This window comes from Salminus brasiliensis, chromosome 19 (assembly GCF_030463535.1).
Source record: "Salminus brasiliensis chromosome 19, fSalBra1.hap2, whole genome shotgun sequence".
Classification (NCBI taxonomy): Eukaryota; Metazoa; Chordata; class Actinopteri; order Characiformes; family Bryconidae; genus Salminus; species Salminus brasiliensis.
This window is the reverse complement of record NC_132896.1, coordinates 20,282,926-20,309,942: the sequence shown is the minus strand read 5'-3', so window position 1 is coordinate 20,309,942 and position 27,017 is coordinate 20,282,926. Positions and strand designations below refer to the sequence as shown.

At 41.7% G+C, this 27,017-nt stretch overlaps 2 protein-coding genes across 6 annotated transcripts in view; both read left to right on the top strand.

Annotated features, from left to right (window-relative positions):
* The window catches only part of ablim3 (actin binding LIM protein family, member 3), a 92,699-nt gene extending 82,149 nt beyond the window's left edge, over positions 1 to 10,550 (top strand). For 3 of the 5 annotated variants that reach the window (XM_072662890.1, XM_072662893.1, XM_072662892.1), the window contains 7 exons: positions 21 to 155; positions 587 to 657; positions 975 to 1,128; positions 6,312 to 6,341; positions 6,684 to 6,739; positions 6,858 to 6,918; positions 7,062 to 8,144. In XM_072662890.1, coding sequence (XP_072518991.1) covers positions 21 to 155; positions 587 to 657; positions 975 to 1,128; positions 6,312 to 6,341; positions 6,684 to 6,739; positions 6,858 to 6,918; positions 7,062 to 7,189 — 635 coding nt within the window. In that variant the 3' untranslated portion in view covers positions 7,190 to 8,144. Of the gene's footprint in view, positions 1 to 20; positions 156 to 586; positions 658 to 974; positions 1,129 to 6,311; positions 6,342 to 6,683; positions 6,740 to 6,857; positions 6,919 to 7,061; positions 8,210 to 9,038 lie in introns of those variants that run through there. The other 2 variants (XM_072662894.1, XM_072662891.1) reach the window with 2 other exon arrangements.
* A 1,908-nt stretch (positions 10,551 to 12,458) lies between these two features.
* Positions 12,459 to 27,017, top strand: part of afap1l1a (actin filament associated protein 1-like 1a) — a 41,736-nt gene continuing 27,177 nt past the window's right edge. Inside the window, exon 1 of the mRNA XM_072663638.1 lies at positions 12,459 to 12,572. Within this exon, the coding sequence (XP_072519739.1) occupies positions 12,551 to 12,572 (22 nt within the window). The 5' untranslated portion in view covers positions 12,459 to 12,550. The remainder of the gene's footprint in view (positions 12,573 to 27,017) is intronic.

The following is a 27,017-nucleotide window of genomic DNA, read 5'->3' as shown; positions in this document are numbered from 1 at the left end:
TCAATCTCCTCTGTGTGCAGACAATCACAACACAGCCACCAAAAGTAAGACGAGTGAAGATCTCCTCCAGTCCTCCAAGTTGTCAACAGCCTATTCACCCGAGCACTACCAGCACTCGCAAACTGAATACTACCAGTACACCAGCTCCCCCAAATGTAGGTGACACATGCTCCGCTGATGTAATGCAGACATTGCAGACATCCGTTTATCCGAATCCATTTTGTGTAAATGTGGAAAAGGCTGGGCAGAAATGAATGGTAACTGCGGTAGCTACACTGTGTTTCCGAGCGTCGGAACACTTTGATCTTCTCCAGCTGTGCTGTACAAAACCTCAGAGGGTGCAGGCTCTTAAATAATAAGAGATTATACCCTGATAGGGAGGCTCAGATTGATTTTCTCATTCTGCTTCACTGTTGCTTTCTTTGTGTACAAACCAATGACCCTGAAGGACCCTGAAGCTCAGGATACTGATTTAAACTTTAATAGACGGTCGCTTGTTTTGTCTTCTTGAAAGGTGTTTAAACGCTCACTGCTTTTCTCTGGCACTCTCTGTCTCTCCTTCACTTTCTTTCTCTGCCTTCCACAGCTTTACGGGTTCCTCGGAGAAGATTCTCGTCAGGAGGGGAGGAAGATGGCTGGAATCATGGCCTTCAAAGAGTATGCTTCTCTTTCTCGCTCTCTTTCTCTGTTTCACTCACTATATGTCCTGTCACATTGCGAGGGTAACTGGTAATGTGTCCATATAATGTTTTCTTAATTTTTTCTGTGATTAATGGTCGATTACAATCTCTTTTTTTATCTCTGAGACGAGCAAACCTAAAAAAAACAAATCTAACAAGCAGTCTTCAAATGCTCTTATCGCCTTGAGTAATGAAGGCATGCTGCCCCACTTTCTCTTGCTTTACTAACTTTCTAGACATCCACACATAGATCAGCATGCTCTCTCCCTTTGCCTCTATCTCTTTTCCTCTCAGATCCAGGGTGGGATCGGCAGGATGATCCTGAAGGAGGAGATGAAAGCCCGCTCCGGTTCCTATGACAACGACCCCTGGGGTAGCGCACGGAATTCCCGCAGCGGCAGCAAGGAGACTCTGCACAGCATGAGCTACAACAACACCATCAACGGCTGTGAGTGCCGCGCCGCAGGGGAGGGAGGCAGGGCCGCTGTCTATGCTTTGCTGTGTCATCTGTGTCATCAGGGGCTGGATAAACATGGACAGCACCGTGACACAGGCTGCTATTATCACCCTTGCCTTAAAACCTTTGCTGCCACACAGGGGGTGTTAGAGGAGCAAATCATCGCTGTCATTAAAAAAACCTGATATCTCCAAAATGATAGCTTGCGAGGAGAAGGAAAAAATTCTTAACATCTGTTGAGCCCCTATACTCTCATTGGTGGTTACATACATCAGTTATTCTGGCCGTACTACACACCAACATACCTTACATATTAGTTTCATAGTAGTGTTTCAATATTGTGTTGCTTGGCAATCATTGTCTATTCATAGCAAACTAAATTACACAGAAGAACTCTTTATTGCAACTACTATCAATAATAAATGATTTATTGAATGTTGGAATATTTTCTTATGTTGTATTCTACACCTTTTTTTTTAAAAGCAGTAATCCTTTAAAGTCATGCATTAGTGATTTTACCATGGTTAATTAATTAGTTATTGTACAGAGTGTAAAAGCCTTTCTTATCATATTTACTAATCTATTTTTAAAAGTACACTAAATTTTTTTTAACAAAATACTTTAAAAGTTGGGTGAGTGGTCCAGCCGACTAAGGTGCTGCCACTATGACCTTAGGGTTACTGGTTTGAATCTCATGTCATGCTGCCTGCCATCTGGAGCCGGAGCCAGATTTTGGCCTTGCTCTTTCCGGATGGCAGGGCCATCTATCAGCTGATTCATCAGAGCTCCATCATTCAGTGAGTACTTATTATTCAGTAAATATTCAAAATTCTTACTCTAAAGCATCAGTCAGGGCCCTCATTTTGGATTTAATTGTTCAAGATTAATATCTGAATAATAATCTTTTCAAGACAATTTGCATGTGAAATGTTCACAAGATATAAAAAACCCGCTGGCATTGGACAAATCAGGTTTTCTTATGACAGACATATAAAGAGGTTATTTTATTTTTATGTTATTTCATGATGTTGGCATGATGTCACGGAGACATGGAGCTGATTTTCCATTGTTGTGGAAATTTCCCGCAAGTGGTGCACTCTTGGGAGAAACAGTAGGAATATTACAGGTGCAGTGAGTGCTGTGTTACTTTAGCATGGTGGTGATTCAGTGTACAGATCAGCTGTACAGATGTGTGGTTGAATCTGCTGCTGTCGATGGAAGCATGGCTCTGAGCCATCTCACGGTCGGAGTTACTGGAGAGTAAACCCAGCTCTTCTACAAGAGAATGGGTGTCCCCTGTCACATCTCTTCTCTCCCTCTCCCTCTCTCAGCACAGTGTCTCGTTCTTACACGTACAGTATAGTGAGTGACCTTTCCGTACCTGAAGCAATGAAGCAGAAAATGCGCATTTTGCTTTGTTTGTTACCACCCCGCTACCCTGGGAGGAAAAAGGGGGAGGGGGGAGAGATAAAGAGAGAGAGAGAAAGAGAGAGAGAGAGAGAGAGAGAGAGAGATAGTGAGAATGTAGTAACTGTTTTAACAGTGGTTTCCTTTCTAGTACAGCAGTTATTCTGTGGTGGGCTCTGACCCATTTACACTCAAACACAAACCATTTGGTATATGTTTGACTGAGTATACTCCATTTTCTGTACTCTCTCTCGTTCTATGTCCGTATTTTTATTTCTCTTTCTCATGCACTCTCTCTCTTTCTCTATCTCTCTTTGTCTCTGCCTCCTTCTCGTACTCTCTTTTTTCCTCTCTCTCTCTCTCTCTCTCTCTCTCTCTCTCTCTCTCTCTCTCTCTTTCTCTCTCCTTGCACGTGTGTGCAGGCTGCTCTCCTCATTTCTATTTTGGTGTCTCTCATGGGGAGCTGCACAAAGCAGCTGGAATTTTTCCCTCCCTTTCTCTCTCACTCTCACTCTCTCTTTCTTTATCTATTGTCCTCCCTTTCTCCAGCATGTCCATAGCCCTGCTTTCGTCATGTTTCCCTCCTTGCAGTAACTGTGCCCCCTTACATGTGAAACAGCCGCTGGGTGTCCCTTTCCCCAGCAGTAAGAGACGGAAAGCTATTGTCCGCTCATCGTGGCGAATCGAGGGCCCAGATATGAGGAGAGAGTGAGGAGGGGTACAGAGAGAGAGATAGAGAGGGTCTTGTGAAGCGTGTGGTTGATGAGAAGCAAAGAGAGTGTAAAGGAGACATGTGAATGACAACATCTACCTTCTACTTACCTTCATTTGGAGGTTTACACCTGCCGACTGTAGTTCAACTGTTGCTGCTGTTTGTCAGCCATCAGTGAAAAAGGCCCATCATAGGACCACTATAGACCCAGAGTGCTGTCAGCTGTAAAGATCACTGTAAAGAGAGTGGTTCTGATTCTAAGTAGGTTAACTGAGAGGTTCTGAGAGGTTTTATGAACATGGGTCCAAGTATTATGGCAGAACATTCTAGGAACAGCAGTGACTGGAGTAGTGGCATGGTAGAATGTGTGGTGCTGCTATAAGTGTATAATTCATAGAGGTGTTGCTGGGGTGTGACACAACCTTTCAGATGTTCAGTTATAGCACATTTCTCAACTTGTGGTCATTAACTTCTAGTCCCAGGTGCATTCTGTCCAGACCTTTAATTAAATTTCCAGTCTTGGATTTTGTAATCACTCGTAGATAACAGAGCATTTTCGTTTATATTCCTTGTATATCCACTATACATCCAAATGTTTGTGGACATTCCTTCTAATGAATACGTTCAACTACTTTAAATTGCACCCATTGTTGACACAGCTTGTCTACTCCCTGTTGAGAAGTATGGCCCATAGAATAGGACTCTCTGGAGCAGATAAACATGGACCTATTGGCACCATGCCTAATGCCAGGCAAGGGCTAGAGGGGTATAAAGCCCCCCAGCATTGGGCTGTGAAGCATTGAGACTGTGTTCTATGGAAAATGGTGCTCCCTGGAATGCTGGTGGGATGTGTTGGGGAGTTGGGGATGAAGTAGGTTAGGGTGGTGGTCCTTCAACATCATGACCTCACTAACAGTCTTGTCGCTAAATGCAATCAAAATCTCCACAGCAATGCTCCACAATTTAGCAGAAAGCTTTCCCTGGACAGTAGAGACAGTGACACCAACAAATGCGGTATAAACTCTTTGAATTTTGATTTAAAAGAATCAATGAATGAGCAGGTGTCCCAATACATTTGTCTATATAGTGTATAATAGATTTGCCACCCAGTTTTAAACCTGCAAGTAATTACAAACCAATAACCAGAGATTATGTAAATCACAGGACTCTGAATTCAAGTTCTCTTCATCTGAGGTTTTTAAAAATTTCAGCAACACTACACTGGCTGATTGTTTTTTTTTTATCAGTATTCACACACAAGTATACTCTTGTCATCTCTCTCACTCTTGTACACTTGGTCCATCGCCCAAATAATATCTGGACAGCTGTGGTGGCATATGGTGGCTCCTTTCCATTGACGGACAGGGTAGAGGGTGCCGGATAAATTGTGTAGGAACAGTCAGCAATTGTACACATTCACATGGCATCTATTTAATGTGCTAGGTGTGTGTGTATGTGATAAACCGCCCAATAAACTGGCACCTCAGTGCACACTTACATTTTCTACAATTACACAAACCAGAAGAAAGGATGTGCTAAAGAATATCCGGGTCAAGTTTTATACGGAAAAGAAGATTCCCATTTGTGCTCAGACATCTGGATGTACGCCAGAGCCCGGAGCAGGAGGAGGAGGAGGTGTCAGAGGAGTGGTTACATTTTTCCAATGAATCTTCAGCTCAAAGAAATGAGCTGAACATTAACTCATTTAAAACGAATCAGTTTTAAGTGCCATCTGGAGATCAAAGACAGTCCTACTTTATTAATGAATGAGATTAAGAAAGTGATGAAAGGAACGTACATACACTGTATGGACAAAAGTATTGGGACACCTGCTTATTCATTATTGACAGCAAGAGTATTGAAAATTAGGCTATTCTGCTTGTTTCGGATTAACAGTCTAGGGAAGGCTTTCTACTAGATTTTGGAGCATTGCTGTGAAGATTTGATTGCATTCAGTGACAAGTGTGTTAGTGGGGTCAGGATGTTGGATGACCACCACTCCACCCCATCCCCAATTCCCCATCTCCCCATAATACTTCTGTGATGCCAGAAGTATTAGATGAAGCACCATCATTCCAGAGAACACAGTTTCACTGCTACTTAGCTCAGTGCCAGCCTGACAATAGAGATGGCTAATAGTTTCATGTTTATCTGCACTAGAGAGTTCTATTCTATTGGCAGTACATCTCTACAGGGACTAGACAAGCTGTACGTGTGTTTGCATTTGCACATCTGTGTCAGCAATGGGTTAACTTAAAGCAGCTGTATGCTGCTTTTCCTAGAAGGAGTTTCCTCAAACATATTACAGTGGGGTCTAGAAGTATTTGGACAGTGACACAATTTTTAAACCGTATTTTATGAGTTCCCCAAAACAACTACCAAATACAAATTCAGCACTTGGAATCAGCTCCAGACCTTGATTGCTTAATTTTGAATCCATTATGGTGCTGCACAGATACAACATAAGAAAAATCATCACTGTTTAGATATGTATTGACACAACTACATATTGGATGCTACTCCTAACCCCTTCTAACCACTTCCCCTTATTTTTACGCTCCTTGTCATTCATTTGAAACTGAGTAATTGTGTATTTCCATCCAATTATTTGGAAGCCATGCTGTGCTCTTGTTTGCCTACATCCCTGTATTTCTCCCTGGCAAGCCTGTTAATCTGCTTCTCCATCTTTCCCTGTCTCTCTCTCTCTTTCCCTCTCTCCATTTGTTTTTTCCTCTTGTTGACCAGTTTTAAATTGAGTTCTTTGATGTGTGCTCTTTGTGGGCCTGGTAGGCTGCTCGCTTCCAGCTATGATTGTTTAACCACAGCCTCACTGTACACATCACTGTACTGAGACAGAGAGCTGTCAGGGTTCAGCTTTGTTCAACTGTACAAGACACTGAATCACATGCAGTAACAGCTGTACCCTTTCTCTCTGGTTTACTCCACTTACTACAAATTACCTTCTTTTGTCTGTAAACACTTGGTTTATCTGTCAGTATGGTATAATTCTGATGAACAGTGTAGTGAAGCATCATATTTCTCTCTTCTTTTGCAGCTCCTCAGGCACCCTATCCAGCCGAAAACGGTGAGTGACTGCTCATCTTTACTCGATGCATCTGTTCAGCGGAAGAGGCCAGAAGTGGAGCAGATTTAGTGGGAGAGTGTCAGCATTAGAATAAAAGCAGGTCATGTTTGATCACCTGGTGGAGGTCTACAGAATTCAGCTGGGGATTTACACCAGTGGGGGCATGAAGGCTCTGTTTAGGAAATGTGGGAGCTGTAAGCTGAGACAAGGGTTCAGTGACAGTGTGAGAGAGTCGTTTGCTTTGCCACCAGCGCCCTCTAGTGTCCAGTACTGCATTTAAATGCTGTAAAATGAGCCGATGTGGATGACATTTGTTTTGTGTGTTGTTCTTCCTGTGTTCAGACTACATATCCAAATCAGCGTCTCTACCAGGGTATGGCAGGAATGGAATACACAGGGTAAGACTTTTACATACCAACAGTGAAATAAACATGGCTGACGTTTAGCCTGTAGCATATTCAAAACTCATGAAGTCGGCTTAACTATAATTGTCTCGTAATAATGTTTGTTTTCCAGCAGCAGGATGCGGACTACTTTCAGTATGACAGCAGCAATGCAGTCAACTGGGGAATCAGAGGTTAGTTGTAGCAGCTTTGTTGTGGCATTAGCTAAGCTGCTAAATTATACTCATTTTCATGTAATGTTAGGGTGGGAAATTGCTGTCATAAACAGCAGCTCACAGAGTGTGTGTTTATGTTTCTTTTCTTTTTTCTCCTGCAGAATACAAGGTGAGTGTGACTGTGTGTGTGCGAAACCATCCTGAACACACACCGTCTCTGAGCAACAGCTCTGGGTTTACAGTACTCTGTGGGGTCAAAGCAGTGTCCTGCTGGACAGAAGAGAAGTAAACCAGTGAGAGGAGAAATCAGTGCTTCCAGGTCATAAGGCCACAGACAGCTTCCCTGGCCAGTCCCCATGGGGCCGGGGGACTGCAGGACTGCCAGGGGGTCGCAGCAGGGGCACGGGTCTGTGTGACCTCTGGGCAAGAATGTAACTGTCTAGCCTGAGGCAGCTTCCTGTCTTTGTCACAGCTACTATGTTATGGGGTTGCAATGAGATTTGGGGCGATTTTGTTTCGCTGTCATAAGAGGAACCCGGAGGGGGGGGGGCATTGAGGGTCCCACATCCTGTAAACAATACCCAACTTTTCAGTTCCACAGATGTGGAGAGCCACTGTATAGCAGGGCTGTCACTGTCAATTATGTTATCAATAAAGCATTTTGACAATAAGATTTTGTAATGGACTAAATTCCAGTACATAGAAGTCCAATAAAACGTATAAACAGACCATGTGTTCATTTTGGTCTGTAGCGCAGTTGTTACAGCCAGAATTTCTGGGCTGACTCTGCCGGAGATGAAGAGTAATATTCCCTGTGCTGATAGCAGGCAAGCAACACTCAACGCTCCAAGGCAAGTACCCAGCTCTGATGACAGGTGTGAAATAAGTCAGCACATACTTTTATTCTATCAACCCCTGTATTTTGCCTTGAGCAATGAACTGTACCCATGCAGTTTGGCTGACCGTATGCTCTGAGTCCTTCATCTTTCTGAATGTGGCTGTAACTGTATGTCCCAGTACACAGATACACAGTCAACAACTGGAAAATGTAGCTGTGCAAACATTAGAAAAGACAAACAAAGATCCTCTTAAATTCACTACTGTTTGCTTTCTATTTTTACAAATAGAAAGAGTTACAAAGAGTCTGCTTTCCTGTTAAGTCAGTCAAATCAAACAACATTTTAAATTCACTGCTGTTTACTGCCTGTTTAATTGCCTGTCATTACAGGTTTACCCCTACGAAGCCCTGATTGTGACCACCAGGGGGCGGAACCGCTTACCGAAGGATGCAGACAGGGCCAGATTGGAGGTGAGTTATCTTTTAGCACATTGCCCTTATTGTGGAACATTTCATGCAGAGTTACCTCACTTCCTCGATACACTTAAACAAATACATTGCTTTGCTTGAAGTGTCTGAAGATCCTGGGAAGACACAAAGAATTTCACTTATTCATGTTTCCTCTTTTTTAATTATGTTTTGATATTGACTGGCTAACTTTATTTGAAAGAACAACCGTTACCCTAATTACAACTTAAAAGACCCATTGCCATGGCAGTTAAACACATTTTATGTATTTGCTGATTCTTTGCTAAAACCAACCCTAAGTGTGTTACTTTTAACCCTGTTATTAATTTAAGACACAGTAAGCATAAAAAAAACCTTTGACAAGAAATAGATAATATTGTTCCTGAGATGTTTGAACCTTTTTAAAATTTCTAGATTAATATTGTATATATAAGTTATCTCTAAAGTGTTACAAGGGCCAAATGGCACATTAGTTGTGGAAGTGATATTCATTTACATTACAACTTGATGTGATGTGTGTTTTAGGCATGACTAGTGGCTCCCAAAAACTCCTATGACTCGTTAGTGACTAATCTCCAGGAAGTAACCAGGACATCAATCATATTTCTGAGCAACTACATTTGGTGTAAAGGAAATTGTGAAATCATGCATTGTGATTTTTGGCTGAAGCATCACTTAAATCAGGAGGGGAGAGTTACAGAACCTGGAGGGTCTCCTTCTCAAGCACTGATTTAACTCACCTGTTAATTGCCAGGTATTACCAAGCTGGTTCCCCCTTGTTTTCCTGCCCCTAGCTTTAATGCATTCTCTTCTGATTATCCCCCCATTCCAGAGGCATCTCTCTCCTGAGGAGTTCTACCAGGTGTTTGGGATGACCATGGCCGAATTCGACCGGCTGGCACTGTGGAAGAGGAACGAGATGAAGAAGCAAGCCAGGCTGTTCTAGTGTTCCTGCTCTACATGCAGAGACAGAGAGCTGCTCACCTGTCCAAACCCAGCCAAACAGATACTGCCTCCTCACGACACACACACACACTCGTACTCCAAATGGACAACAGAAGCACTGTGCCACTGGACATGTGACAGGCACATACTTAGTATTAAACGGACCAGGATCTGTGAGAGAAAAGGAGAGCGAGAACTCAGAATAATGAGGAAGACTTGAGGTCGTATTTGGTTCTTTGTTTAAAGTGTTGCTTTAATAGGCTTTCTTTTCTATTTCTGAATGGCAGGAATGAGGAATCGGATGTAAAGATTTTGCCTTATATTTTCGGTTAACTTGCACCAGCAGAGTGACTAGAATGTAGACACAGAGATCAGAGATGTTTTTTCATTGTTTATCACTTGTGTAAACACACTGATATCTTTTCTTTAGCTTTTATTTGTCTTTAAGGACCATTTTGCTGCTCAAATGGTGGCACGCAGCAGAACGAAAGCAGAATAATAGGTTAGACTGATGGAAACATGCAAGCTTTTGCGTAACAGAAACCAAAGTGTGATGGACAAAAAGTTAGGGAAAGTAGGGAACGAGCAGCACTCATGCTAATGTTGGTACAGACTCAGTGAGTACTGAATGTACATTTTCTTCACAAAAACAGAGGATTATTATTATAGTCTAAAGAACGTGTCGAACCATCCATAGGGCTTTGTGATGGTAGAGGTAGGCATCAGTGGCTAGTTTATCATTATTTCTTGCAATCTTCCAGAGAAATATCAAAGCTTATAACAAAAGAGAAGTTATATAAGAGGGTAATGGTGCATTTGTTTTTGCCAAGATACTATGTTACATTGTGTGCATCTGAAGTTCTCTCTGATGGGATTTTGTTTTGTTTTTTTTGCATACATGTTATTGTTTTTCCTGAGCAGCTTCTGCTTTATGGCTTTAAGTTAGCACACATATAATATGCCACATTATTTGCTCTTCATTTCTATTAAGATAAACGTGATTATGGATTGTTTGGACAATCAGAAAGGCGTCCTTTACGATGTGTAATTTTTGTAGTGTACATCCAACTATTGCAACAGATAACAGAACTGACCACTATTGCACTTAATTAGGACCTAATAGTGATGTCCATAAAGCCAAGGGATAATTATGTGCTCTGTGTATAATTACGTTAGTTTTGGACCTCACAAACAAACAGGTGAAAACGTCTCTTTGTGTTTCCGCCTTTGCGTGTAGTGTTTACCGCCTGTTTGCCGTTAGAATGTTATGGAGTGTTCGACCAACTTCATAGTCAGGTAGGAGGGTACAGTTAGAACATATTTTTAATTCTCCCTTTTTTTTAAACAGTACAGCTACCTATCTAACTTTATTTATCTGTCTGTACACTTTCAGCAAAACTGTGTACATCTTATATTTAAATAAAAAGGTTGTTTCTTGTGTACGAGTGCTCGTGGTGTGTCCTGTTACACTACAGTGTGATGTACAAAGCTTTTTTAATGATGTGGTGTACAAATTTTTATTAGTTTATTAAGTTCAGTATTGGAAACTCACCTGTAATGTAGTTTTATTTATTTGTTTAGTTATTTATTTATTTTTTCAGAATTAAATCAGGTGTGCTAGAACACAGAAGACATATAGGCCCCATGTGCACTGTATGTCTTCGGCATTCATGGGGCCTGTAGGAGTTCATTTAGGAGAAATATTGTAAAATTTGCATACTTTTATAATATAATCATAATAGCCCCTCATCAAAAAGAGCCAGTCTGTTTATGGTTAATGCGCGTCTCCTCATCAAAAAGAGCCAGTATGTTTATGAATAAAGCCCCGCCCCTCATCAAAAAGAGCCAGTCTGTTTATGGATAATGCGCGTCTCCTCATCAGAAAGAGCCAGTATGTTTATGAATAAAGCCCCGCCCCTCATCAAAAAGAGCTAGTCTGTTTACACATAAAGCCCCACCCCTCTTTAAAAAGAGCCAATCTGTTTACAGAAAAAGCCCTCCAACTCACCAAGAGGAGCCAGTCTGTTTATAGATAAAGCCCAGCCCCTCATCAAAAAAAGCCAGTCTGTTTACAGATAAAGCCCGCCCCTCAACAAAAAGAGAAAATCTGTTTATTGATAAAGCTCCGCCCCTCAACAAAAAGAGAGTCTGTTTACAGATAAAGCTCCGCCCTCAACAAAAAGAGCCAGTCAGTTACGGGTAAAGCCCCGTAACTCATGAAAAGGAGCCAGTCTGTTTACTGATAAAGCTCTGCCCCTCAACAAAAAGAGAGTCTGTTTACAGATAAAGCTCCGCCCCTCAACAAAAAGAGAGTCTGTTTACTGATAAAGCTCCGCCCCTCAACAAAAAGAGAGTCTGTTTACAGATAAAGCTCCGCCCTCAACAAAAAGAGCCAGTCAGTTACGGGTAAAGCCCCGTAACTCATGAAAAGGAGCCAGTCTGTTTACAGATAAAGCTCCGCCCCTCAACAAAAAGAGAGTCTGTTTACTGATAAACTCCGCCCCTCAACAAAAAGAGAGTCTGTTTACAGATAAAGCTCCGCCCTCAACAAAAAGAGAGTCTGTTTACTGATAAAGCTCCGCCCCTCAACAAAAAGAGAGCCTGTTTACAGATAAATCTCCGCCCCTCAACAAAAAGAGAGTCTGTTTACTGATAAAGCTCCGCCCCTCAACAAAAAGAGCCATGATAAAAGCATAAAATAGAGACAGTCTGTTTACAGATAAAGTCCCGCCCTTCAACTAAATAGCCAATCAACTTGCTGGTTACGCCGCGAGCCGACACACACCTGATCATTTAGAAAAATTTCAAGCGATATATGAGCTGGAGGTGGTGTGTTGGGACGGAATAACTGAAACTGGGTCAACTGGAGTTAAAAACCACTGGACAAGAGGAAGAAGAAGAAGGCCTTGTGCTCCCGACATGTAACTTTCATAATGTTTAATTTACTTTGTAGTAAAGCGCTGAACTAGCTTTGGTGCAGCAACCCTGGGTAGATGTTCATTATTCATTAAGTGTCTGCTGACTATACTGTAGAACACTGGCTCCCAGCCTTTGTCCTGAAATACCACTATACCTGCACAGTGTTTTCCCTACTCCTAAAACACCTGATCCAGCAACCAGCTCATCACCAAGCCCTGCCTGAGGTGAGGTATGTGTTGGACAGTGGGGGTACTCAAGGACCAGGAATTGGGAGCCTGTGCTTAACCCGGCCAGTTCAGCGCACTAGGACCCAGAGTCCAAGTCGGAGGAAGTCACTGCATGTGTTGAAGTTCATTGAGAATGTGTGAGTATGTGCAGTAGGTGGGTATCTGTCACACACCCCGGCAGGAGGACAGGAGGGCTTCAGGAGTGCAATGCTCGGTCCAGACAAGTCCGGGATTTTTCTTTGACGCTCCTCACATGGAGGTAAACAACGGAGCATGTGAGTATCTTGTTGTTGCCATCACGAACCAGCCTCACAGCGCTGTTCCTTGGTTTTTATGGGTGCTATTTCTTTCTGGATACATGGTAAATGTAGTAATAACAGGTGGCGCGCGCAGCCTGACTGTAAATGAACCTGATAAGGCTGCAGGTAGAAGCATGCAGCATCTCACACCACTCACCTTTAGTCTTTATGGGCGGGGGGGGGGGGGGGGGGGGGGAATAGGGTAAATATGGTGGTGTATTTCTAATGTGTATAATGTAGGAAGTCATTGTGCACGATCTGTTAGAACATGACTGCACTAGTAAGCCCCAATCCCTGTGGTGAGCAAGCCCCCTTTAAGCTGGTCCTGGAACACTCCATGGTTCTGCTCTCTCTCTGCTGGGTTTTCAGCTTTCTGCTAAGCAGTTTTCTCAACTTCAAAAGTTGCAGAAGAGCCCCTACACCTGGAGAGTAAGCCTGCATGAGAGGGAGAATGACTCAAGAGGCTCTCAGCTGGGGTTAGTTTTCAATTTCTCCCGGCCTCAGCTTCTTAGACTGGCCTCCACCACTCCCCTCGTTGTTTATAATAAGTAAAGCCAGTCTTTATAAGTAGTTGGGTTCTAACAGGACCCCCATAGGGAATGGTTTGTAGGTTTAAGATCTCCTGGAAGTGCTTGTGTTTTGGTAGCTGCCTTCTTGGAGCAGTCAGTTGTTTTTCAGCATTTTCAGGGGCAGATTACAAGTCCCGGTGTGTCCAGAAGTGTTTTTTCCCCCCTCAAAATGCCCCCCCCCCCCCAAGACAATGAGGAGGTTCCTGCCACTTTTATAAACAAAGCAGATTCTGTCGGTCACTCAGTGGTGCTGATACTGGACTGAGATTGTGCAGGACTGACCTGAGGTTAGTAATGAGGTCAAACATCTGCTGATGGTTCTTCTAAATCAATCTATGTTCATTATTAAATGAATTCATGCCTCCTTTTGATGATCCTCCTTATGTGATCTAATCCTAATGGTCATCCATTGATGATCGTATTCTGGCCCTAAGCATGTTTCTGCCGCTAACCATAACCTTCATACTACTGACTTTTCCAGATGGAAATGCTACAGTTGACATGTTCCAGTGACCGAGTTGATTCTCAGCAGTGTTTGGTTAGTGTTGAGAAAAGGAAAATGTGGAAGTTGGTGAAATTGCCCTTTGAGGTTTGAGTGAGTGTTGTGATTTGCGTAAAGGAAAAGTGAAGGTGATGTTCATGTAATGTAATGACAAGTTCAGCATCTGCAAAACATTTCCAGTGGACCATCCTAACAATTGCTGCCATGAATGATCGGAGTCATTCAGATGATGATCTGACCATATGCCTTTCTACTGTATGATGACCTCATATGTAGGTTCTTTACCCAACATGTGTGCTTCCTCCCTGAGCAGAATCCAACAATTCCTCAGCCATCTGGGGGCACATGTAGTATCGTAAAACATACACACACATGCACAGGAATGCCTCATTAGAGATGCAGGGCTAGAAACCCAACACATGAAAGTAATTAGTACCGATCTCCAAGAAAGGTTATCAGGATTACTAGAGTAAACTCAATTACTTTTAAAAGAAATAATAATCATTGAGTGAAGATGAATTTAAATTCACCTCACACTGTAAGAAACAGACTGGCAGTTTTTCCAGTACCTTTAGTTGAGAACATAATTGTAACGTATTCCTGTTTCAGCTCCACACCTTTAAAGAAAGGTTTTTAAAGGGTTTTTAGTAATAGCAATGGTTATGTTTCATGGCACCTCATATAATAATGTGAATGCTAAAATGTTAGCTTGTCTGGCTTGTTAGCTTGTCGTTAAATTTATCATTTACAGTTCTTCAGTCCGAGGGCAGCACAATTATTTTAATTAGTTATTAGTTTAGTATATTAGTTTAATAGCTTTTAAAGGGACTATAGAATATTCTATACATATTCTTTGATGTAGTTGTATAATGAGCTTTTGGTACATGGAACCAAACAGGGTTGGAAAACGGGCCAATTTCATGTTTTGTAACAGTCTCAGCTTATTATGTTTACGCCCCCCAAAATTCAAATACACAGAGTGATAAAACGTGATGGCCACTTCGAGATAAGTTAGTTTAGTTGAACTGGAGAGCAGCACATCAACACCAGCCTCTGCTAATTATGGAAGTAGTGGATATTACCATGCCCTGCTTCTAAACTGGAACTAACCACACATCAGAAAGGAAAGTACCAGCGTATTTGATTTTAGCAGTAAAACCAGAGAAAGCCAAACCTGGGAAAGTGAGTGAAACCCAGGTACAAGTCTGCTAACAGCACAACGAGAGGACAACAACACTGTCCACTAAGAAAGCAAGTTCTGAATTCAGTTTCTGAGGCAAAATAACAGTGTTTTAAATATGCTTGTAATATCACACCTGAGCAGTTCTCACAGACTTGCTGTTTAAACATGAACAAATGTATTATTTAGGTTCATATGCTTGGGCAACATTTCAGCTGACCCAGTCATGCCAATCAAGCCACTTTGATTTGGATTGAGTAATTGGCCTCGCTCTCTCTGGGTGGGTAGAATGGACATGTAACATAATGGGCAGGTAGCGTCCTCCAGTTGTGTACAACTGTGCAGTGGCACTGTGTTAGTGACTGTATGATAAAGTGGTTGGCTGACTAGATGTGTCTCAGGAGAAGCATACTGCCAACGAAAAACATGTATCTCCATCTCTATTTTTAGTTTTCTCCAATGTTTGAATCCTGTAGCTGCTCTGTGCACCGTGTAAATCATTCTAGAGGAATAGACTAATAGAAATACATGAAATTACTATGTTTTTTGTTTTTATTTGACAGCGGCAACATGTATTAGTTGTAATTATTGCATTAGTAAGCAAGTGATCAATTGGCTGTTTTGACTGGTTTGGCTGTTTACCTTTATCTTTACATATAAGCCTTAACCTTCTTAGTGCTAGTGGGAATAATTGGGAATAAATAAACTAATTTAACCACGAGACCTTAAGGCTTCTTTAGTACCTTTAACAGTACATTTACAAAGCTTGTCCCTGCACAGGATAGATTTTCTAGCCGTGCATGTTTGTTTAGTAAAGTCCATCGTTTGACTTTTTTTTTTCTAATCTGAACGTTACCAGATACAGGCTTGTGCAAAATCACACATTCTGTTGGTTTGTTGAAGTGAAAATACATCTAAACTTAGTGAAAAGTTTAGTGTGTTATTACTTTTGCACATATAGTTCACTCTTCAGAACCACCAGTGGTTCCTGTAGTTTTCCCCCCACTGTTATAACTTAGACAGTTTGCATTTCTTTGCATGTACTTGCAGAGTAGTTATCCTTAGGGTGTAGTAAAAGGGTTAATATGCAATATGTCATTTTAAGTAATTCTGCTTTCAAGTTTAGCAGAAATGTATCTCTTTAAGGGGATGACTTGTACTTTCCCCTATGTCTTGTCCAGGTGTGCCCAAACTTTTGCATAAGACTGTATATATCCCTGAGGTGATTCAGTGACAAGAAACAGTCAGTGCAGTCAGTCAAGCAGCTGTACCTGACCATGCATTCATGCGTTCCAACATAAGGTGAACAAAGGCAGAGTGTAGAACGTCTGTGTTCACCTCCGTCCCTCACTTGCCATCTCCTCCCACTGTCTGCCAAGCTAGCGCTCTGCTCTCTGTTGGTTTTAAGTGAAGGCCACGTTGTTTAGTGGTGCTGTGAAAACACTACTTTGTCTCTGGAATATCTGGAATTCAGCCTTGTGGATTGCTTATCGCTCCCAGTGTGTGAGTCTGTTTACACAAACACTAGAGAGAGAAAGAGGAAAAAGTATGTAGCAGACATCCCATAGGGAGCAAGTTCCTGTCTCTATTTATAACCAATCATGCTGCCAAAATGGCTTTTTTTTTGTTTATGAGAAAGTAGGCCTATTGCTTATTTGTTTTTGTCAAGTTCAGTTAGCTGCGGTCGTGTTGGGTCTCAGGTGAGATGAATGTAATCATGGTATCTGCCTCTGCGGGACTGGCTGAATGAAAATGCTAGCTGTCTATTGATTTTCCTGCAATCAGTCCAGGGACGCTTTACTCGTTAAGTAAGTTACAGTTTGCTGTAACTGATTAAGCACAAAGCCGAGCCTGTAACTCAGCAGGCTTGAGTTCGGTTCGGGCCTCCTCCGACAAGTGTATTAGGTAGGCGTGAAGGGGAATATATCTGTCCCTGTGGAGCTATTTCATGCGTGGGATTGTCTTTTTATTTCAAAAGCTGCACTGAATCATATTTATTGTTTCCTCGCAAACTGCAAGCATATGGAAGAGCTTATGAGTGTCAAGAACAAAGATGTCCTGTCTTGTAACTCTCGTAATGACACATGAATCGAACATGTATGCAGACTGATACTCCACTCTCCACTCTGGTACCTTATATTCAATCATGGAACCCATGAATGCCCAGCATTATATAGGCCCGAGCAAGGGCAAGACAGGAAAAGACAGCGTTTTGTGTTCGCTGGAATAGCTACATGCCTGGACCAGTCTTGACTACTGCAAGCTCATCAGGGCTGCGAGTCAGCACAAAGCAGCCTGTTCCCTCAGGCTTATGGAAATGCCACGCTTGAATTAATACATGGATATGGGTTAGCAAGCCGTAGCTCAACAATGCAGCAGTCTGTCAGTTCTCCATTAGAGCTTCAGCACTGGGAGGCAAAAAGCTGATCATGCTGCATTCTGAGGTAGAGAGTGACAGGCTTAGCCTAAAACAGCCTTGTTTACATGGACTGCTTTGTGTGCCAGACCACTTATCTCATTTCATCACCTCATAGTTTGCCAGAAGGGGTGGACAATATGGCAAATAAAAGGAACATGGCAGTGTTTGAAAACAAATTTCACGTGTTGCTAAGTAGACACAGTATAAAATGCTGTTAGTGCTGTGAGTACGCAACTTTTGAAAATGTAGCATTGCCATATTGCAAAGCTCTGCATCTTATTTTAATGTATGACTTTCAATTCAGCATCTTCTCCTGGCATTGTAGGTATGTTGTGAGATGAAGCAGCCTAATCTGAGCCTTGGGTTGGGTTACAGTGGTCAGTGTTGCAGATGTACTGATGCCCATAATATGCTCAGAAAAAGCCTATTAAAAGTATTAACTAATGGAAAGATATTGATAAAAAAGTTCATATTTAAACTAAATTTAAAGGATTAGTTTTGTGAAAAATCATGTTAACATGATTCATAACTGGCGCTGGATTCATTCGCACAGCCAAGACATGTCTGGTATCAAACGTCTGCTTCCTTAGTGTTGGAACAGGAGATGCTAGGCTAGTGTAGCTAATAAACACTGTACTTCTTCTGCGTTTACAAGTTATCGGAATTTGTGCAGTGACTGTAAATTATACAACAGACACAGGTCTTGTCTTTTCCACCGTTGCAGCCTACACCTGCAAAATGGAATGTGCACTTTATCGCTGTGGTACAATTGGTACAAGTGATTATCAGGGGACCTAAGCTAGGTAAGTTATTATTATCAAAAAATTAAGGTATTAGTATCAATATAGATTATTTATATCATAGTAATACTATGTATGCACCCACACTCAAATGACTGGGTTCTTTTCTCAATACAAAAGTTCTTGTCATCAGCAGCCACAGCCTGAAAGAACACAATTGGCCTCGCTCTCTCCGGGTGGGTCCTGATCCTGGCCGGCTCAGGCGTCAGTTCGCTGATGCATCAGAGCTACCCAGAGTACCCAGCTCTTTCCTCCGAGCGCGTTGGTTGCCCTGTGACGTTGCATCAGCAGCTTTTCAAAAAGATGCAGTGACTGGTTGTCCATGTGTCAAAGGAGGCATGTGTCAGTCCTCACCCTCCCATTGTCAGAAGCATTACATATGATAGGGGTACTGACCAGTGGGTTGGGTAATTGACTAAAATTCTAGTAATCTAAAATGAATCCAAAGAAAAATTGACAAAATACATTTTTAGCATAAAATACCAAAAATCGAATAAGATTCCTTCTCAAGTCATATTACCCACCTTATTTGGCAGTGACGGCTGCATAGAATACATTGACAACAACTACTCTTGTCATGTCTAATAAATAAAGCCTTTAACAGGGTTTGGCCCAATGTTAAAGACCTGTAACATACCATCAGTGTGTTTTAGCTGTGGTTACACCACCCGCAGTGAGGTTCTGTTGTGTCTGAGGTTGCCAGGGTGATACTGCTTCTGCTCCTGGCCCTGCCCAAGACATGACAGTAAGCAGAAGCTCCAGCTGGCAGCGAGACGGAAGACTGAGTACATTGGGCTGTAAACATCAGCGTCTGATGGTGGGCAACCCACAGTGATTTTAGGGTTATGCTCTCTGTCTCCTCCACCCTGACTGTATAATGCTAAGTGTGCACATCTACATGCAGGTGCAGGGAGGGTTTCGGCGTGACGTGCCTGATTTATTAACCTGGCTCCGAGCAGAGCGCTCATTAAGGCTACGCTGAGCGGCGTCGACCCACTGAACCTGATTTCTGAGGGTGTATCTGAAGGTGAGGTTAGAGAAACATGCTGACTTTGTAGTCGCGCTGTAACCATTGGCTCCTTGCGAATTTGTCGGGTCTGCAGAAATGATTTCTGGAATCTTCCACTGAAGTATTTGGCTCGCTGGAGAGCTGCTGCGATGTTGCTAAAGCATAGTGCCTGGACACTTCCTCAACATCACCGCTCTATGTGTGCTTCCTCTCTAAAGCTGATCTACGAGGCGAGGCCAGGGGTCAGGGCTGCGCCCTAGTGAGGGGAATTTTCCAACTTTCTCTGGATTCGATGTGCACTCACGGAGAGCAGACACACTCCCATGGACATCCTCTCTATGAATATTCCCAGGACAAAGCATCCAGTCTTTGTGTGGCCGCAGTGTGGAATGGTTCTACAGAGTCTTAACAGTGTCAGTGGAACACTGAAGTCCTTCACAATAGAAAAAAGCAACGTCCAATGGAAGGCATAGCTGTAGAATGAAATCATGGGGGTTTCTGGGTGATAAGCAATATGAATTAGCCTGGCGGAACTGAAGGCCTCCTTTGTCCCGGAACGTGCCTGACTCACCCTCTTCGTGCCATACTGGTGCAGGCTGTGAAAGAGGGCTGAGTGGTGCTGGTCGGGTTGGTTGTGGGTCACTGACATATGTGGCCTAACTGCACCAAAGCCAGCATCCTTCATTTCCACACTCATTCACCCCCTGCCATCCCTTTTGACCTCTGCAGCTGCAGCTTGAGGAACTCTCTTTACTCTGCTGTACTGTAGGGAGGGGGGGCAGTTTGCCAAATGCGAATCACATTTCAGATTTCAGTTATTCAGTATTCATGTATGAGCACTACTTTTTAAGTAAGTAAGTAGGTAAATAGCCTACTGCTAGAGTACAGTACAGGACCTGCAAAACCTACACATGTGAACATCTGAACAGTAAAAGTGTTCTAAAGAAATGCAACGTGTATTAAAGCAACACTATGTAGCATTTTCTACCTTAAAATAGCAGCTTTAAAAAATGTTTTGATGCTCCACTGACCTGTAATAGAGAGAATAGCATCTGTGTCATTGCCACTCTGTGCTCGCCTTGCAGTATGTAACTTCGGAGAAGGGGCAGGATAACACTTACGAGAACTGTTATTCGGTTATTTAAAAATACAGTTATATCAATGTACCACATCAGTCCACATGCTTCTTTCACTTTCAGGGACGGTTCTATGTCTCTCGTCAAGAAATACGTGTCCTTAGCGGTGGCTTAAAACACGAATTACACTTCCCAACTGTAGAGGGAGCCCAGGGGCATGAAATCCTAATTTTCCACAGTGTTGCTTTAAAGCAGCAGTATTATGCAAGAATTGGTATGTTTTGCTAAAGGGCTCCCCATATAGATGAAGAGTGTTATTCACTGCAATGAAGACAAATCACGCTTTGAATCTTTGCATACTGTGAGATACAGAACTGATATGCACAGTGAAATAAGCATGGCTTAGATGTCACAGTGTTACACAGTTCTCAGGAGAATTCACCAAAGTTACATTGTGCAGTTAGCAGTGTGCCAAGCCTGGAGTGACAATGAGACAGGTGCTATTCTCCTTATTACAGATCAGTGGAGCAACACATCGATTTTGAAGCTGCTATTTTAGGGTAAATGTGCTACATAACGTTGCTTTTTCAACTAAAGGGGCTGCCATGTATCACATTGTTAATGATTGCTGCAGAATCCATAGGTATTATGCCTTAAATCTGGACTCAATTAAAAGAATTCCAGATAGAAACACTCTTTTTAACATCAGTGTGACAGTACAGGACTGAAGTGCTGTGAGCTGAATAGGTGGATATTTCAAAACAGGCTCTTTTTGCAGCAAAATAGGGTTGGACAGTAGGGATGGGCAGAGTAGAAAAATAAATTTTTAAACTTGAACAATTTCTTAATATTTTGACATATTTCCTTGTTAAATTGGCTTCATTATCTAATTAATTTTGTCTTGATTTATTTTACAGAACTGCTGATCGTCCATTTGCTACATTTTTAGTATATATTTGCTAAATATTTAGTATATATTTTTAGTATTTTTAGTATATTTTAACAACACTAATATAATATTGAAAATCATGGGAATTTTTGTCCCTGATGCAGTTTTCCTTCACCGGTGATGATAGTGAGTTCCACCACCTGCCTATCCCACTCACCTCCCAATCACTGCTTCCTTCAGCTCTACATGCTCATATGACCTATTTAACGGCCTGCAGGGGCTTTCCCACTCTGCCCAAACCACTGCACATCGAACAGAGGCGCAGATAGGCTGTGATGAGTTACAGCTAGCAGAGCCTACGACCAGCTTTTTTGTGCTGGAAGAGCAGCAGCAACCTGTTGCTCGATGACCAGTAACATAATACATGTCAAACATTAAGCAATGAGGATAAGCAGTCGTTGCCTCTGGACTGATTTTTGTTTTGCAAATTCCATCTCTCCATGTGGCTGGGTGCGAGCTTCAGTGGTTACAGTGTAATGTGTGTGTGTGTGTGTTTTTTTTCTTGTGTGTGTCTTCGTTCACTCCCTTAAACCCGATATCATTTGTGATGAGTGATCTGGTTTGATTCTGTACTTGTATCCTCCCTTCTATATTCACTAATGCCATGTGTGGAGACCTCTGAAATAGAATCCTTAAGTCTTAGGTAGGGATGCATCGATCCATCTTTTTCTGTTCCGATAAAGATACTAATACATGAACTTTGTGCATCGGCTGATACCAATATAGTATAGTATATTGAATGAATAAACCATATATCTGACCATCTGAGAGAGACTTAAGGCATCAGGATAGACATAATTATTACTTTCATAACATAAAACAATCTATAACAAATGAACACATATAAATGCCCCCAATTTCTGTTTATTGGTTTCTTAAATGAATGCTGGACCCCAGCACAGTTGTCTGGGCTCAGGAAATAAGACTAAAGAGGCTTGCAGCTTCTCCCTTCTTGATTCTGCTTATATTGAAGACAAGATGGATTACTCGCTGATAGTTGATGACCGGTTGAGGGCATGCTGGTTAGATAGGGGGAGTCTTGCTGTTTGCTCTGATATGCGTATGATGTCTGTAGGTTACTCTGATCCTGGATATGAAGCCTAGAAATCCAGCGGTGCGAGAATTGGGTTCCGTGAATGGATCTGTCCTTTAAATCAGACTAATTATCAGAGACCCGATCCAACTAATTTTGTAAGTATCTTGACTAATATCCAATCCTAGTATCGGATCTGTGCATCCTAGTCTTATACCCATCCACACGTACCCAGATATTTCTCTCTACATTTTACCCATCTGTCCATATTCAAATATGTGCTAGGTTTGTACTGAGTTTAGGTCTGGTTTGGCCACTTACACGTTACACTTGCTACTTAAGGAATTTGGCATTAAACTTTGTGAGATGTTTTCACCTCTGCTGGGCTGGCATGCTCACACCCTTGTTTTAGAGTTGTTTTTGCATTTTGTCATGCGGGTGGAGAGATGTCTACAAAAATGTATGGATATGAGTGGGTGGGCTTTTAGATGCTTGTTAAAAGTGACTGTCACTCAATACAGTGCTCCCAAACATGGTCCTCTTTTAGCTGAGATAACAGAAATGTTGCTTGGAATCTTCCTCCAAGTGTGTTTAGATGTCTAATGATGTTGTGTTGGAGGCAGTTTAAAAAGATGCTGTGGCTGGCTTCATGGACTCAGAAGACGTGTCTGCTATCCCTCACCATCCTAGCTTGGAAGCATTGTGTATAATAGAGGAAGGCTTGTGGCTAGAGATTGTCAGTGACTAAGTGAGACAACTGGGCAAAAATCCAAGAACAATCCAGAGTCATACCAAATCATTGAATCAAATCATACTGAATCATAACGATGAGCTTTTGATGATGCACTGTATTAAAGTAATGTTATGTTAGTAAAGTATTGTTATGGCACTGTAGGGAAGATTTACAGGGATTCTCACTGCTACAGTAGCTACAGTATAATAGGGTTCTGGCAGAGGTGGAGCCTCAGGCCTTGGTGGGAAAGAGGAGAAAGATCAAAGCTTCCTGTGCCCTGCTGAGCCAAGGCTGGCCTTCAAAGCTGGTTAATGCTTAAACAGGTGAGTGGGAGTATCTGGGCCATAACTCTGCCACTTTGTGTGTAGATAGGCTGAACACGGTGACCCAGAGCAGGCCTCCTGGTAATGATGAGCTTCCTCAGCCTCAACCGGCAGCTTAACCTTTTCGCTGAAACTGGACTTATTAACCATGGCAGTGCATTGGAAAGCACTGGAGTTTTGCAGGAGCACTGCAGTGGCCCAATTACTAGCAGGCACTGCAATAATCAACTACAATACAAAATGTGTACTGAGGCAATGGTTCTACAAAAGCTGAGCTTCTTCCCCTAAAACATAATTATATTTGTGATTGTGGTTTCTGTACTGGGTAGCATAATGCAATCTTGATAAAGTATACTGCATAGCTAAAAACTAAAAATCGAATGACTGACGATGGATTTTGGATAAAGAATGGTGCTAGAAAAGCAGGAATCATGGCAAAATATATTGAAATGATGAATAATTTATTTATGTATTTGTTGCATTTTGTTATGTTAAATGTTGTGTTTATTAAAAGTTATGCAGTGATGAGGCCCCCACTGAATTTGCCACATATTTGTTCAGCTAAACAAGAGAGGCTTGACACATGAATGGCCGAAGATATTCAACAGACTTTCCCCATCTCTGTGAAGGAAAAATGACAGTGTTTCAACAGAGTGTGCAAACAACTGATTGCAAATGCACTTTCAAGCCATTCTTTGCCTGACACATGATATCAGGAAGTAGGTGTGGAAGCTAGTTTACCTCCTAAGTAAACTTAGTTTCACAGACTAGAAATCAAACTACAAACTGCTTCTGCTGAACAGGAGATGTATCCTGAAACAATGGATACATGTTGAGCAACCCATTGTTACACACTTGGTATAGAGATATCAAATATTCAAATATTAAGAATAACCACCAACAAAGATCATTTCAGTAATGAAAAAGTAAACATCTGATACATTATGTGATTATATGAATGCATGCAGTGCGTTTGTTTATAGGTATACTTCATTTCTAAATGCATGCACAACGGGCATAAACGCTTAGGTGGACTAAATATACTATATCGATGGGTGTGTATGTGGATGTGAGCGTGTTTATGCAGATGGATACCAGCAAATACATTTGGGCATGGATTTAGGTGCATGTTTGTGTGTATATCGCTGATGTCCAATGAAAAACATTTACTATTTTTGTCCGTTTTTAGTTTTCTCCATCTTTTAAACCTTGTAGCTGCCCTGTATACTATGTAAATAACTCAATGAATGGACCAATAGAAATGCTCCAAAATGACTAAATAAATAAAAAACAGTTTTTTTCTTCTCCTGTAAAGTCGCTGCTTTGGAGATACATGTTTTTCTTTGGACAGCGACGATAGGCGTACTCGTAGGAATACAACATGTACAGTTTGGACCAACAAAATGGTCAGTAATAACGCTGGAGAAGGGGGGCGTGTCTATACAGGAAATGAAGGAGATTTGTTTTGTTGTTTGTTGTGTGCAGTCCGGTGTTGACCAGAGGAGCATGGGGTCCCTCTTTCAAGTCTTGGTTTCTTCCTGTTTATCTGAGGGTTTTTCTGTGCCACTGTTGCCGTTGGCTGGCTCAAAAGAGGCTTAGATCTCTGATTTGATTTAATCTACAGCTGATTTGATCTGTTTTACAAAATACTGTAAATGAATATGAATTGAATTAAATTGAAGTCACTGACTTACCTTTAACGCACTGTTTTAACACAGTGTGTTAAAGGTGTTAAAGCACACTGCCTTTTTTGAATGGCCTTTCTGAATAATACATCTTCACAATAATTCACTTAAACAACTATTTTGTCTTAATACTTGTCAGTACACATTTTGAACCTTCAGCTGACATGGTTATTAACCTGGCTATCAACAATATGTCATCAAAGCTGCCATTCTTCCCTTTCTGTCTTTAGATGGGCAGCTATTCAACATTTTTGGTGCTTTGCTGTAATTAAAAAGTAGTCACCAGCGAACTTATCATAAAATACAGCTGTATTATCTAACTACCCCAGTATGGTGAAAAAAAAAGCAAATCTGCCAACCTGAAATTTCACATTTATAGCATTTAGCTTATCCAGAGTGACTGAATACTCTGGATTATTACAAATGTGGGCCAGTGTAGTGTTAGGAGTCTTGCCCAAGGACTCTTTTTGGTGCAGTCACCCAGACCAGGAATAACACCCCAGTCTCCCACATGATGCGGTAGCTCACTGACAGGTAGTGAGTGGCTTTATTCGTGTGCATCATGAAAACATCACAGTGTTTCTGGTTTCCGTTTTCTGGTTAGTTGTTACCCTGCTTTTTAAAATCCCTTCTGTTTTCAGGCTGTTTAATACAGTTTTACTATCCCTGCTGATTTCAGATAGTTTTAGGGGTGGAGGGGGAGGGGGGGGGACAAATGACCCAATGCTTTCCTCTAGTTGGTATCTATGGGCTAAGAAGCAGTTACTTACATGCGCAGGGTGGATTTGGGCCACTTTCTTTCTGTAATCATATAAATGTGAAATAAATAGTTGTAAGTTGTAAGTGTTTGGCCTTATGCTGGAGCTTGGGCATGCATCTGAAGAAACCAAGTGCATGCTTGGCTTTTGTTTATAGGATGTGTGAGAGGTGTCATCTTCATGATACAAATGCAGACTAATCCTCAGCTTTAGTAAGTCTACCCACATGTGATAGCCATCGTGAAAAGTGTTCATTTTTCCTAGCTTTACTCTTCCTTGTTTCGTTAACATGTGTGTGTATGTACTGTTTTATTTTATAATAACCTGAAGCATGTTTTCATCTGTCATAAAGCAGCAGGAGTGACCTACAATTTCCTCTTTCTGCACACAATGTGCACGGACCTTAATACAGTATATGGCTCAAATCACACCTGGAGAACTGTAAGCTTTTCCACATGTTCACCTGCTACTCTGATTCTCTCTCTCTGTGTGTGTGTGTGTGTGTGTGTGTGTGTGTGTGTGTGTGTGTGTGTGTGGTTTATAAGGCAGATATAAAGGACAGAGAGATATATTCCTCTCTGATATAGTCATTATTCTTTACAGGTTTGGGACTGCTTTTTGGAGGGAAAGTAGGTCACTTTCAATCTGGAATATCCCTATTTACCCTGGAATCCTTACTGTGTTACAGCGGTAATGCACTAATGAACAGCGAAACAGTAAGTTGAGAAGCATAAAATAAAGTTAGAGAAGGAGGAATCGACTGTGTGAGGGGAATAGGAAACAGAAGCCAGGGAGTGATGGTCAGTGTCATCAGCTCGGACAGGAAACTGCTGCTTTTAAAGGACATTGCTTATCCAGAGTGCTTTTTTCCAGAGTAGCCAAGAAATACAGTGTCACACTTATATATAGAACTGTTGTCTTCTAATTCTAGCTGTTGAAGTGAGTTTGTTTACATGTGTACGTGCAGCTTAAGGATGCAGGTGGGTGTGCTGGATTCGGCAAAACATTTCTAAAAATAAAAGTGCCCAAAGGCAGCGGTGAACCCTGATTGTTAGAGCTAGGCCTTTTATTAGTCCTTCTATATAGACTCGAGGGTTCTATTGCATTCATGGTGTATTTGTAGCCAGGAATACCGATTAACCAGGATTTATACTACAGTCACTTGAGACCCATTTACTGCACTCAGGTTATCACCATGTTACTAATTGTGAGACTACTAGCGCTAACTACCTGGACTGTATTAGATCAGTCACTTTATACAAAGATTCTCTTGTAAATTCTAAGAAAACCACATATATTGCCCATGACTCAAAAACATCCAAGCGGGTGAATACCATTAATAGACACTGCTTTTAGTAAAGAGTAGGCATTTCTAGGACTTTTAG